At 42.5% G+C, this 15,623-nt stretch overlaps 1 protein-coding gene across 4 annotated transcripts in view; it reads right to left on the bottom strand.

The window, feature by feature from the left end:
• The window catches only part of mdga1 (MAM domain containing glycosylphosphatidylinositol anchor 1), a 165,525-nt gene that overhangs the window by 83,028 nt on the left and 66,874 nt on the right, over positions 1-15,623 (bottom strand). For all 4 annotated transcript variants that reach the window (XM_019891665.1, XM_019891672.1, XM_019891647.1 and 1 more), the window contains one exon: positions 721-895. In XM_019891665.1, the coding sequence (XP_019747224.1) occupies positions 721-895 (175 nt within the window). The remainder of the gene's footprint in view (positions 1-720; positions 896-15,623) is intronic.

The following is a 15,623-nucleotide window of genomic DNA, read 5'->3' as shown; positions in this document are numbered from 1 at the left end:
TGCTCCTTTCAAACAATAAAAGTGTGTAGAGTTCAAATGACTTCTAAAGAAGTCTTCAAAAGAACAACTTTCTTTAATATGAGCTGACAGCAGCAGGAAGTTTCAAGTCTAATAATGGCTTGGAACGTTTGTGTGGTAAGAGTGGCCAGAGAAGCATTGGGTTAGGGAGCCCGTACTGCTCGGACTAACTGTTGTAAAACTTTCATAAAGGCCAACTGACTTCACTTTTCATCCAGGAGCATCTGACACTTTTTTTTTCTTTGGCAATTAAAACTCATTCAGTACCAGCCAATTCTAGACCAAGTCTGAAAAAACGTTTAAAAACGTCTTTGGGAGTGAATGAGTTAAACCCAATCGGAGGACTACACACTCGAATTATCTCTGCACTTCACCAGCAGGTATATTATTATTATTATATTTTTTAAAGATGTTGCATCCTCTTATCTTCACTCCCAGATACAGAAATCCTGCTTGCGCTATGAATCTGTCTCCCCTTCAATCCACCAGCTGTTCTTTTCATCCCCTCCACCGCGAGTCATCAGATACTCCTGGAAGCCATTCCCATCTGAAATCTCATCATCCCCGCAGTCTGTCTTTCATCTCTCTCTTCCTTCAATCGCCCTCCATCATCTCATCCCTGGCGCTTCCTCGGCCGTGGGAATGGCTCAAGTGAGAGTCAGATCCATGTGGAAGGAGTGTTGCTCCTCCATGTCTACTTACACTGCACATCTACACGGATGGACTTGATGGCAGCCACCCCCACCCCGTTGTCGGCTTTGCAGTAGTAGCGACCCCCCTGCACCCTCTGGATGCCTTCGATGCGAAGCGTCTCGTTGTAGATGGACGTCTCCTGGAATTTATCCGAGGCGCTGCCGGCCGTCTTGGTCCATCGTACCTGAGGACAAGAAATCTGTTAGGTTTTGTCAGTCCAACCAATCATGACAGATCAATAGAAAACAGAGAGAGATAGACTACAAACATTCCTTCAAAGTGATATCTGAAAACTACACGGATAAACTATTTAAGGTATGGCATGATGGTTCTTTAGCTTCCAGCTCATTTGAATGTATTGATTTTCGATGCAATTGCCCAAATAAAATACTAATTCTAATTTTTTTCTAGACTGGTTGTTAAAGCGTGAAGCATCCTTCAAATAAGTCATGTATGGAAGGACATGGCTGATCAAATCATGAAGGACATTTCTTTTCAAATGCCAATGAGCAGAAACGCATGTGAACCTGATCTAATGATAAAAAAAATAAAAAAAACAGATGGGATGAATATGAACTGGTCCTAGAGTTCTGAGTTTGTGCGACTCCCTGATTAAAGTTCTCTCTTCATCACTTGTAGCGACGAAATCAGCCAATGCCATCGAGTGGACACACGATCCGTGACACTAAGCGCTGCAGCAATTGTGGCGTCCGTGACGCTGAGCGCGGACCATTCAGAGTGTTTGCGACAAATTCTATCAGGATTTTCACGCTTGACTCACGCCATCAACAGACACGACGTATTCTCTCCCCTAATCCACTACACAAACATACACTCAGATACACGCTGGCCTGTAAATTTATCGCGTTTGACTTTTATTCTTACTGTGTGTTTGCATATGAGTGTACATCCCATTAATCCCCATTAACCCCTCTATCGGTTATCAACCTCTATGAGGCTATCAGACATGTTCTGTGGAGGAGGTCAAAGAGGATAATGGGCAAAAGTCACTGCATGTACAACGTGTGCGTATGTGTGTGTGTTAAAAAAAAAAAAAGCGTGCTATGGATTAGTGGATTATCAAGGCCCATGCAAACGCTTCGTGTCTGTTTATTCAGCTCTGTTTGTAGGAGGGATTTAGATCAGGCACTCTGCCATTGATCAAACTGGTCAAGGTGAGCAATGACCCAAACTCTGCCTAGCCATGCTTTAGTAACTCCACTTGTGATTCATGCTGTCTGTGCATTTGCGTGTAGCTTTGTAAAAGCCAAAGTGAACATTATTGAAATGTCTTTTAAATTTGACACACCAAAGATAAGAGCGTCGCCTGACAAATTTGAATGAATGAAGAAAAAAAAAATCACCAAGTACTGTAGCGTAGTTTCCAGAATACAAAACACACTTGATTAAAAGCTGCAAAAGCTAAATTTAACCACAACAACAGATTTGGATGTTGTTCGTTGCCAGCGATGGTAGGAGTTGGTAGTCAGACAAACTACACAGACACGGTGGTCGCGCGGCAGAGATGGCTGTATTTATGGCACTTGGTCCCTATATGCTGATTAAACTCAACTCAAGAGGTTTATTTTCACTCCACTATATACTATATCCTCTCCATTTGCTCCTACATTGCCGCTTACTGCTAGGCGCACACAGACTTCGACATTTAGGCAGCCTGCATGCGCACTCCAACCGCGAATAGCTGCTAAATATTCAGTAAGTGGTCTGACTCGGGGCAGTTTCATTGGTCCGGTGTGACGGGTTTGTTAAGTTCATTGGTCAGATGTGACGTGACTATGGGGAAATCGATTGACGGCTTGAAGCTTATCAGTAAAAATCCATAAATAAACTATGTCACATTAAAAGCCGCAGGGTTGAAAGCGTATGAAAAATAGCGTCTTATAGTCGGGAAAATATGGTATATAAAAGCCATCCATCCATTTTCCGATGCGCTTTATCCTCACAAAGGTCGCAGGGGGTGCTGCAGCCTATCCCAGCTGTCTTCTGGCAGTAGGCGGGGGACACGCTGAACCGGTTGCCAGCCAATCCCACGGCACACAGAGATGAACAACCAACCGCGCTCACACTCACACCGAGGGACAATTTGGAGTGTTCAATTAGCCTGCCATGCATGTTTTTGGAATGTGGGAGGAAACCGGAGTACCCGGAGAAAACCCACGCAGGCACGGGGAGAACATGCAAACTCCACACAGGGAGGCCGGAGCTGGGATCGAACCCTGCACCTCTGCACTGTGAGGCCGACGCGCTAAACTCTCACCCACGAGCCGCCCTGGTATATAAAATGATGTATACAATTTTTCCAAAGAGGGAGTTGGGGTTTCCGATTGTTTTTGCATCATGAATGTGTTTAAAAGGTGCTGGAATTCACTTTGGAAAAGGCTTATAACCCCTGCCGATGCCTTTATATAAGGGGGTATACTTGCCGATATTGCAGTCAGTCAATACAAAAGCTGTGTATCATTTTTAGAGGCAGTAAGTGTGAGTCCAACATGTAGTGGAGGTCTTTGTAAGCCAAAGGTCCTGCGTGTCTGTGTGTGTAAGAGAGCTTCTTTGTGAGTATGTGTGTGTGTGTGTGTGTGTGTGTGTGTGTGTGTGTGTGTGTGTGTGTGTGTGTGTGTGTGTGTGTGTGTGTGTGTGTGTGTGTAAGAAAGAGCATGAATAAATATGAGTGCGAGACTGTAGTCGGCCTATATGAAACACGGCTGTCAGTTGTGTGACGGGCAGAGAAAAAGGTGGTGCGAGTTCCTCCACCGGGGAGGTGGATGAAGTGAAAATACAGTGGAGTGGTGAGGTGATAATGTGAATAAAAGAGATCTTGAATGTGATGCAGATGACAGGCAGCCGAGAGAGGAGCTTTTGTCAGCCAGTGACACCGGTAGCTGAATGCCATCACCTGCACGCGCGTTCCTTCCTCAGACCCCAGTCGCCATTCCTCGTCTTGCTTTCTTCAACAGACGTGTGTGTGTGTGTGTGTGTGTGTGTGCGCGCGCACCCAAGTCCCGTGTGGATAGATCTGTGTGGATATCTTTCAATGCTTCTTTTCAGCTTCATCTGTTCAATGCCTGGCGGTTCCTTTTCTTCCTTTGCCTTCTTTTCCAGCAAAGTCTCGCTCTCACTCCCTTATCACATCTTGACTTGAAATCCACTTCATTTGAAGGATGCACATTCCGATAGACAACCACATTTACATTTCTTGTGAGCCCCTTTTTTTCAAAGGAACTCTTAACTTTTTGTGTGTCGTGCAGTCCCCCAGAGAAATGGCTTGACATGAAATGCACTCTGTGTTCAGCTGTGTAGCTACACATTGACTCGTTTCAATCTGAAAATGTATGCCTTGTCAGAAAATCACAGGGTGGAGAAGGAAGTCAATATTTTGTGAATTAAACAACATATAAACAGCCATCAAAATGCCATAATAGCGGACACCACCCAAGTGCATTGTGACCATGTCGTCACGGTTACGAAAACAACAGGGTATTTTCATTTATTTGTTTTACCTCGAAAGAGATGATTGTTCAAATGTTTTAACCTCAATAAACTCAAATATCGTTCATCGGATATATTTCACAATTGATATAGTTTTAGCATGAGTCCATATTTTTCGGACTTTAAGTCAGTGCAGTTTTCAAGTCGCACCAGTCAAAAAATGCATCATGAAGAAGAGAAAAAAACATATATATATATATATATAAGCCACTTCAAAGTAGGGTTAAGTCGCATTGTGGGGGAAATTCCCTTTACAAAGACTGAGACCAAGAACTGTAGAGCGCAGACTCTCCCCTCAAATCCCCGTTTCCTAATCATGGGTGCATTTGGAAATATGTTCCAAGTGCGCACTGATTCACTCCAACCGTTTAGAAAATCAGAGCATTGTTCAAATGTGCCGTTTGGTTATTCAGGGTGCACCCAAAAAATAAAAAAAGGACTGTCAGAGCTCAGGGTGTTAGGCAGTACAGATGGCAACAGTTCAGTTTATCACAAAAGTATAATTTCAAACCAAAGCTACAAACTACGAGTTTTTCCCTTTATTGTGGGGCAAGCGATAAACCAGTATTTGTCTACGAAAAGAGATCCTGTGGCGTTTGCTGTAATCAACACACCAGAAGAGGCGAGAGTTTTGGCAGGGCAACTCATGTCTACTTCACCATGGCAACGTATGTGCTCACTATGCCGTGAGCATCCTGCAGTTCCTAGCAGAGAAAAACATGGCCATGCTGGAGCAGCACTGCCATGTATAGGCGGCTTTGGCTGTAAGCATTTCTCACTGGACCGCTACTATTAGTTTTATTTGTGAGGGTGTGACTGTTTTTATCGGAGGACGGCGCCACCGTGGCTACAATCAAAGGGCTCTTATGAGGAATTCATGAAAGACGGAGACGTGTAAAATTCCCATTAGCGGTCACATCTTGTGTGCTGGTAGTGCATTAAAAACTGCTCATTTGAAATTCAACCATAATGTTTCACATCTTCATATCATAGAGTCGGGGGGGGGGGGCAACTTTATATGCGATACTATTTTGACTTCCAATAGGTGACAATACAGTATTAACATAGCTTGTTGTTCAAAATTCTCTACTCAAAATATGATGGACCGCAGAGCTTTCCGATATGTTGGCCCTATTGTAGAATAGAATAGAACTTTCTCGTCAGTGTCATACATCTCACAATTTGCGACATTGCGGTAAGAAATAGAAGCAGACAATCATAAAAGAGACATATTTAGCCTATTTCCAGAACACAGTTATTCGCATTTGAAAGGTTGCCTACATTATGATGTGGGAAATTTACGAGAGTAGCAACACTCACCACTACTACAACTACTTTGTAGCAGTTTCTCAAAATAACTCTAAAACGTAATTGCTTGATGTATTCATTTTAAAATGTAAGAAAGTCAAATAATGTCACAGTGGCTATGCACATCTATGCTTCAATCTGTCTGTGTGTGGCCCTTAGAGGAAAAAGTTTGGACACCCCCCGGTCTATCCAGAAGGATCACTTCTCAAGTTTACTTTTATTTGTCTGTATTAGCCTCAGAAACTTACCTTTCATCATCCTTCTGTGTCTCTCTCACTCTTTCATTCCCCCTGACATTCTGTCCCTACATGTAAAAATATCTGTCTGGCCACACACAGGAACACACACACACACACACACACACACACACACACACACACACACACACACACACACACACACACACACACACACAGCTTCTAGCCTGCTGATCTGTCTGAGAGCTGCTCACTTCTCTCATCAGAATGACACATCACAACAGGATCCAGCAGATTTCACCCAACTGCTGTCAGACTTCTTTGGCCCGCTGTCCAAAGTGTAAGCTGTCAACACGACTAAACAACACATGAGAGGCCTGAGCAGTGAACTGCATTGACTGTAGTGCAGAAAAGGGAGGCAAATATGAGTTTGACATCACTTGCTAGCTGTCTCGATGACTTGGAATTTCTCACACTAAAAAAAAGTGTCTTGGACCAGTGCTGTTGTTAAGCCCCAAAGGTATTTTTTTTAAAAAAGGGCCTTTTCAAGTCCATCTGACTTGAAATTTCTCACGCAAGTGCTTGCTTAACCCAATCACTGTCATGAACGTATTTCTAATGCAATCCAACTGTTTTCAACGAATACAAAGTATATTCGTTCAGACGGTAGGTGTGGAAGTGAGTCTCACCAAATCTTTCGGTGAAATTCAAGTTAGTAAACCATCCAAGCCTACCAGACCCGCTATAAGTTGGATCATGTTGCATTTTAGATCAGCACAGATTTTGAGAAGAAGATAAAAATGTGGCGAATCTTGACTTGTCATGTTGGCTACAAGTGAAAGAAATGCCCACATGTTGCATCCGGATGCTGTCATTCAGTCTCAAGTGAGAAACATTAGCCAACCTGACAATCTGACTCCATAACTGGGCCTGTTATTAATAAGCCTTAAGTTTACAAAGTTCTCATATCCCTCAACGATCTGACTTGAACTTAAAATACAGCTTAATGTTAAAAACAACAACAAATATGTCAGTCGAACACAATATGTCAGAAATGGCAAGAATACCCATAATGTCATGTTTCGGTTTGTGACCAACAGGTGGCACTGTGGGGCTTTTCCCTGCAGCTGCACACCTGTTGGTCGTTAGGTAATTAGTGGCTATAAAAGGTCTCCCGGCCGACTACTCATTGTCGGGTCATTGTTTGTTGCTGTTTGCTCTTGGCTTCTGTCATGTTTGTTTGTTTGTCATGTTTCTGTTATTGATAGTTTTGAGCTTCAGTTATGGTTTTTGTTTGATACTTTGGACTTTGTTTGTTTTGGATTTAGTTTTCTGAGTTTTGATACAATCTTTCAAGTACACCCTGCTCCTCCCTCCTGCCTGCTTTTTGGGGTCCACCACCACCACGCAACGTGACACACAATTCCAACACATGAAATTAATTTCACAGTGGGTGACCTATGCTTCATGTTTCCATGCAACGTATGTGCCATTGAAGGATGTATCGAGAAAGTCAACGGGGTCCATAGGGTCCAAAATCCTTAATCAGCATTTAATCCAATTAGATACTGCATTTACATATCTGACAGGGTAATTAAAGGTCAATAAACTACCAGCTTTGCGAATAATTGCCAAGCAGAGCAAATAACAGGAACAGGATCAAGAAGCAAATCCACAGCTGACCACTGGCATTCCTTATCTTAATGTGCATCCAAATTCCAGTTTATCTGCTATTTTGTAATCGTCCACGTCCTCTACCGGTCTGTGGACTTTCCATTCTTATGTTCGGTGTTACGCAACCTTGAAAATTAAGCATCAAACGTATCTACTGAGAATTGAATCCGTTCCTTGTCTGACATCTTTCAAAGCACTAGCCGTCAGGATCACTGCGGCTTGCTGGTGTGCTAAAAAGTTCGTCATCCTTTATACTCCCCCTCACAAACCCATTATAAGCTTTGCTATGCCTGTTGTCAACTTCGTCCGTTTATGCATTTGTTGATATAACCCCCGCGGAGTCAACGATACAGTGCTTTATCCATCCAGATGGCTCACTCACCGTGAATAGGCTTAAGATGGTAATCCTGTTATCAGGGAATGCTACTTGGCGCTGGCGCACAACCACACACAGACTCAGAACCACACACACACACACACACACACACACACACACACACACACACACACACACACACACACACACACACACACATCCTCAGAAATGCGCCGGCTGTATGAAAGCACACAGGCTGCATAATCTACTCCGAGTGAAGTACGAGAGCGGTAAATGAACAAAGTCAGTAATAAGACAAACTGTACTAAATTGTATTGAATGAATGAATTGCAGATTCAGTGGATGCACAATCAAGTGGTTGTTGATGAAGATGAGTGACATTATGGGCTCTAGTTGCGGCGTCAATTCTGTGCGGCACATGTCATAACTGTGCCGAAGCGGTTTTCACTGGATGGCAATTTTGCAGACAAACGCAGGACTAAAAGAGGGAGAGATGAACTGTTGTGGGAGTGGTCATGTCCAACTTCATACAAAAATAAACATGATGTTTAGTAAGACCCACTTTTCCACACTGAAAAGTAAATACTTATTGACACTTGTCATTTGTTTATTTTTGAGCAAAATATGGGAAAATTGCCTTGTTTACCGCATTTTAATCACGTGCCACCAATGTACATGTCCCAATTAAGAAAATGCAATGGATCTTTTGTTTTTTTCAGTGCATGAATCTAAATTTCTACTTTCCTTGATTTACCATGTTGTGTTAATTGGGCCTTTTTTAAACGTGACTTTACTCAGGCGTCCAATTGCTTTCGCTAAAAAAAATGAACTTAATATGATCACATCCACCAGCTGCTATTTTACTCAACAAGAAATCCACGATTGTAGATGCCACCTGTATTTCCCTAAAGGATGCCAATTGGTCCACAATCGGTTTGAACCTTGCCAAGGTGGATTTGTGGGATGTCGAATGTGCATTCCCTCAAATCCATCTTTTCAGGAAAGAAATGCAACTTTGCCACGCGGAGCGAAGGTGGGGCCGCGCGGCACTCAATAAACCTGACTCACTGATATTGAACACGCCTTCCCTCTCTTTAACCTTGTCATACAATATGAATGACTGCATTGGTCATTCTGCCAGAGTAATATGATTCCCAAGCTGTGATAACTTTACAGGAAGCAGAGGAATCATTACGTTTTAAGGATGATGTAATGTCTTTTTAGCGTGTTGCCAACTTTTGCGGGGAAATTTCAATTTTTTTTTTTTTTTTTTAATATGTTTCAGTGGCTTCAAGTCTCAGTCTTAATTGACAGTGATCTGCCACTAACTTCCACAATCCGCCACGATGCATGTAAAGTTGATATTGTGATAGAAGGATGGAAGAAGGTATGGACCAATGGACAGACAACCATTCATACTCACACCCATGGGTTGTTTGTGTTTGTCTGGTCCCTTCCTTTCCTCCTCTCGTTTCAGGTCACTTAGCCTTCCTCCTGTGCCAGTCCGATTGTCAGCCCCCCCTGATTGTTTCAACCTGTTGCTCTTTACTTTGTGTTTAAATGGTCCTTGTCCCACTTTGTCCTGTGCCAGAGTATTTCGTCCTTGTGCGCGCACTTCAGCCTCTTGCCGCAGATCTGACCAGTTCTTGCCTTGTTTCCACAGCCTTGCCATTTTAAGTTGTCAGTCGCTGATCCTCAAATAAATTTAATCTTTTTACTTTGAACCCTGCAACTGTGTCCTGTGTCTAAGCCTGGTTCTGGCACTTTGGAACATTTTGAATGTGAGGTAGACACATTAACCCAGGGGTGAGAAACCCATGGGTCTGGAGCCGCAGGCGGCTCTTTCGTTCTTATGTTGTGGCTTGGGAAAATAATGTATATACTGTATTGTATTCTCATCATTCAAAATCAGTGTCGCACTGATTTGGAGGCGCTGTGCGCAGGGGCTCAGGAGCGGAAGTCCTATTAACCAGGTAAAATAAATATTCATGCAGTTATTTTGCAAATATTTTTTTCATTGTTTGCTGAAATAGTGCTCCCCCCATTGCATTTCTAAATTCAGGTCAAGGCTACACTACATGCTCCAAAAGCCGAAAGGATGAAGGCTCACGGCATTTTTGTTTGCTGGAAGTTCAGCTCTAGAAGTTCAGTAGTCTTAGTTCAGCTTTTAATTCCTCAGTGATTTTTTTTTTTTTTGTAAGAGTTCAAAATGTGTTTATTTCATAAATAAAATGTTCTGAAATATGGATGGACTCATCGTTTCAGATGTGAAAAAGTGTTTGCGGGTCCCGGTATTGTCTTTTCCATGGAAGCCAGGTCGAAATGGCTCTTTGAGTATAAAAGGTTGCTGACCTCTGCACTAACTATTGGCCAACTATGCTGCTAGTGGATATTAAAATTAACCCATGTAGGCTATTTAGATGCCACATCTTTATTTGAACCTCAGAGAGAGAGAGGCCTCCTTTGCAAGGTGTGTTACACCACAGCAGCAGACACTCAGACAGATACAAAGTTCAGGAGTCCAGTACAGGAACCCATAAATATTGAAACCATAAATATTCAGCGTTTGTGCTGATTTTTTTTCTTCACTTTTACTGCTTCAATATCAAATTAATTTTATTTCTATCTCGATGTATCAGGCAGTCAAGGATGCAGGTGCCAAGGCTGTGCAGCTCACACTTTTAACACCTTCACCAACACATTTTTAAGTTGTACTTGCTATCTGTCAATTGGAATTGAAGAGTGACATAAAAAATGTATAAGAAGATGGCGGTGTAAATAGTGTGTTTTAAAATCCCCCTAATGAGGTGTTGCCGAAGCGATTGCAGAGACGAGAATCCGCAATCAGAGATGTATGCCAAAAGCCAAATTATCACAAAGCAACAGGTCGTGCTAAAATCCAGTGAGTTCAGTAAAGAGGATCGGATGATTGAAAAAAGTAACACCAAATGCTAACGGGGAGCTGGTGTCATACTTATAATAATGATTGGCCAGCCTTGTGATCTCAAACAATTATTTATAGTTACTTGGAACATACAAAACAAGAATCAAATGCTCCTTTACCAAGTTCCTTCACCAAGAAAGTATCTGTCAACTCTTACACTGGCTAGCAAGCAAATGCAAAGTTAATAAAAGAGGACAAGAGAGAGAGTTTGTGTAATTGTCCTAAAAACCAAAGCACTGTGTCCACATAACAAAAAGGGTCCATTGAAGCTCAATTATAATGAACCCGCACAAATATGTCCCAAACAATTGTGAATAAGCTTTTCGTGTACAAAATGTGCAGCAGATGTTCCACCTTGCCCAGCTGCTTATTATTTCTCCTGAAAGCACAGAACCCTGGCGGACCTTTTTTCACTGACGTCACTGATGTATTTTTACCAGTTCACAAGTCTGAAAAACTCATCTGAGGTCGAACACGCAACGGCGAATAAAATGGACAGATTTTGCAAGCCCACCTTCTCATCTTGGCTCCTTCCCCCGGCTTATTAGTCCTTTACACTGTACATCATTCATCACCAGCACTTTGCTCTTGTTAATCATAGCTTTGCGTATGCATAGCCACTAAGCAGTTCAGTTCAGTTCAGTTCAGATCAATGGATCCTGACTAGGCTTGCATTTGCACTGTGGGATGGTGATAGCCGCATTAGCTACATAAGGAGCATGATCAGTGGTGTCGCTTACATTAAATAGGACAAATGCGATACAATGCAGTCCTACCGAGATTTTTCTCCGCAAACAAATAAGAGAAGAGGCGCAATTACCTCTCGCCATCATAATCCAGTCAGTTTTAAATGGTCCCTTATCATGCCAAGTCGAGCGCAAAATGCAGCCTCACTGTACACATGAATTGAGTATTTTTTTATTTAGATTTTGCTAGACGTTGCACAGGTAGAATTGGGAGTAATGTGGGATAGATCCTAGCGACATCAATCATTTGCATCAAAATCAATGCAGTCGTTGCGCGGTGCAACCGAGTACGCCGTGCAGAAATACAGAGAAATAGACTCACTGGAGTCCGTGCATGACATATGCAGGTAAACTGCAAGATCTACTCTTGCGGATGAGATATTCGGCCATGCATGTGACATGGGCAATTGCAGACTGCCTTGCACCCCGAATCATGTTTTCGAGTGATGCCAAATTGGTGCATGAGGCGCAGGCAACTCCGTGCACCGGAATGCACAGAGAGCTGCAATATAGCCCCCAAAATGTTGTGCTCAGAGACATTTTAAGCATCGCTGTTCGCCAGAGGCACTGTAATGTCTACCATATCTCCGCGCCTCATCATCTCCCCGTCTGTCCCGCCATCCAGTCAAAGGCCAAGCTGGTGACCTTGTTTGCGTCCAAGTCATGTAGCCACTCAGTGGCTGTGCAGCCTGACGCAGCCACCCGATCAGCCCGCCCTTCTCCTCACCATCGATCGCCCTCCACTCACCGCTCAAGGACGGAAATCCAAGCCCACATTCCAAACCGCGGCCCTCATCACGCAGCCCCCTCTTTTGTCTCTGTCTCACCACTTTTCTCTTTTATGGTTAGCTCCACGTACCCTCCACACGCACATGCACACACAGACCCACGTACACACACGCACACACACAACGGAGAGCTCAAGGTTGCAGTGACCAGCAGAACCATGAATAAATAATAAAGTGGGTAGGAATCACTTTCAGAAAAGCCATTTACTGTCCTATTGTGTTCTTGAAGAGGTGATGTGAGTGAGTGTCTCAGTGTGTGCGTGTGTGTGCGTGTCTGTGGTCAGTGCGTGTGTATGCTTGTGTGTAACAAGAGGTTGCTGAGTGCGACTGGAACGTTTTGCTAACTAAAAGTCTCGCTGCCCTGGGAGTTCACTCTAGCGATGCAAAAATCACCTTTGTGTTGACCTCGCCTCTTTTGACTTTTTTCCTTCTACAGCACTGCTTGCTTACATCGTTTGTTCTTTCATCACGTGTTACATTATGAATATGTTTGCAACTTCCTTGGCATGTCAAAATATACCAAATACACCGCCACAGGAGGCAGAAAAAAATCGAGCATTTCTTTTTTTTTTTTTTAAATGTATTTTCATTTGAGGTGCCCAAATTACTGAATAAGTCGTATGAGTATCACAAAGTGCAAGAGAAATAGAACAAAAGAGGGTACAGTAAGCCTTTGTGAAGTCCTGGTATGCTGTAAAAAGTCTCAGTCTGCTAGAGGCAAAAACTGATAAGTGCTGATACTCAAAACCACTGCGTGCCGTCCCACTTAAAGCAATGGCCCTCACGTAAGAACCTTTCTTGGTGTCAGTATATTTCACGAAAGTGAGCAGTGATGACTTGCGAGACCGTTGCAGTTCGGTCTGAAGTGAAGCACGAAAAGAGAAGCGAGAGAAAGTCTTCAAGAAGAACAAAAGTGGATCAAAATGATGAGAGGGATGAAGAAGAATTAGCAGCGCTCGACATGACAGGCGAGAGGGAAGTAAGAGGCAATCAACAGTCGAGAGGCAAAAACAAAGACGTTAAAGTGAGAACGTTATTGGCAGTGAAGAACTGCCATAATATGTGAAGATGTGGGGGCCAAAAAGAGAAATGATCAGATGGCCCTGTGAGTGTACGGAGGTCTCTTTTCAATCCTATCTAGCTCAAGCAAAGGTAAACAATCATTCTTGATAAAGGAGAGGACAAATCCTCAATCAGCCTCATTCTGGCCAAAGCAGCTTTCTATCGGGCCGCCCTCACCTGCTTAAATTGGATCCTCCTTCGGAGGGAAGAGTGAAAACAAATGGAAAGCAATCTCATTCAGGGAGGGCACGGATAGAAAAAAAAACTCAAAAAAGACTCTTAATCAGGACATCTTCTGATCTTAAATGGAGCCATTAAACTTGCCACGCTGCTGTTCCAAAGCCAGAGGATATGGATGAAAGATTTTTGAATGAAATGAAACCATTTATCTAATAAATGAACGACGCTCTTAAGATTCTGCGTGGCGCCTTCATCAATAAATGCGTTTAAATGTTGTCGGCACAAATTTGTCGCCCTATTGTCTCTCTGATGGCGGCATACAGAGAGAATTATGAGGACGCTCTTGATAAACTGGAATGCAGTCATAAATAATAAAGCAGCCAGAATAGACCGAGAGCACCCACAGGCAAATACCAACTTCTGGTAAGAGGAGGGGAAAAAAAAAAAAGAAATCACAAGCTCAACTTTATGTAACTTTTGTGGCTGTTGACTGCAGAAAAAAAGTGTTTTTTAATCTTTCTCATTCTGTGAATCCTTGATATTCATTATTCATGCGCCTTTTTCAAGGTTAAACACCACTCAACGATTTTAACATCAATTTTTCAGGTTCTCCAGCACACTGAGATATGTTACAGAATAAAAATTGATTATTAAGTAAATTGACCAAAACTGCTATCAGTCATCACAAGTGACAGCTTTGTCTGCTTGCCAAACAGTGACCCCGCATTGAGCTCATCTGACTCATTGTCACCAAAGAATCATCTAATTATTTCATAACTACAGAGCCGACCCTTTAATAATGAGGCTCCCTTTCGCCAGTTTTGAATATGACAGGAACAGAACTGTAATTAAAATCCGGCTTTAAAGTGCATGGATTGCATTTATTGTTCAAAGCTGTTGTACTGTTGGTAGAAATGTGCCCAAGAGCACAATAAGACTTACCCAAGACGAGAACGAAGCGAGACCAAGACAGGACCAGACTTTTGGGAGCTGACACTGAGCCAAGAATAAGGGTTCAATATACGTAGACAGCTTTTCATGCAATTGGGCATAAAAACTAGCGCATCTTGATTTTGGTGCGAGGGCAAGTGTAACAAGGGGAGCAAAAAAAAACAAACAAACTTGGAAATACTTCCTGTTCTGCATTATAATTTGCACCAATCCAGAGCCCCAAGAATGAAACAAGCTTACATCAACAACAGGGCAAAGCTGAGACAAGCTGAGACTGTGACAAGACCAAGATCATAAAAACCCTTTAATGCCTGACCCATCAAGGAATAGCCAGAAAAATCTGATTTTTGGGAACTGAGATGTTCATTAACCCTTATAACCAAATCCACAAAAATATTTTTGCCATATTATTTTGTTTTTGATATTTGTTGTATCACATTTATAAGCATTATGTAGATTATATCAAAAACGGAAAATTTGGGGAAAATCATATTTGAAACCTGCAGTATCAAATTTGATACAGATGATTTAATGTACTATAAAGAATGAGTTACATAATGAAAATGCCATGTAGCAAATATGATACGAATGGCATTATAGGGTTAAATATACGTGAGAGCCAAAAACACAACGTCTGCAACTCTTTCAAAGCACAACGTGCAAAATCCTTTTTTTTCAATGAGAGTCTTGCACTCTAAATAAATAAATAAATGCATCATTGTAGGCACTTGAAACTAAAGAGTGAAACAACTGGACGAATAATGAAACGTGGCATCAGCTACAGCCAAAGTATAAGACATATAATCCAAAATAAATCGAATGTATCTCCTTTTACTGACTCATCATTGTCCCCATCTTTTCAGGGAGTTGAAGACCGCAGACTTTGCAGCCCACTAGTTTTGTTCTTCGGAGTGAAATTCTTGCAAATCGTATGTCAACTGAAAAATACTCCACTCGGTACTGTAGCCACAAGAAGGCGTCAGCGGCTCAAGTCACATGATCAATACAGCTGATGGAGCGCTTCGGAAAGGCAGTATGCCCAAAGGGAGACAACTGAGAATGCCGCAGTGTGCTTATCCTACACGGAACCTTGCCACAGAGGTCAGCGCAACGACTTATTACTTCTATTTTATACATTTCTCTTCCATCGGCCATACCCATGAGTTGATGTGGCGTACCGCTTGGAGAAAATGGAGAAAACGTGTCTTGTGGATGCCA

The sequence above is a fragment of the Hippocampus comes genome, unplaced genomic scaffold, assembly GCF_001891065.2.
Source record: "Hippocampus comes isolate QL1 unplaced genomic scaffold, H_comes_QL1_v1.1 scaffold275, whole genome shotgun sequence".
Classification (NCBI taxonomy): Eukaryota; Metazoa; Chordata; class Actinopteri; order Syngnathiformes; family Syngnathidae; genus Hippocampus; species Hippocampus comes.
This window is presented reverse-complemented; position numbering and strand designations above follow the sequence as displayed.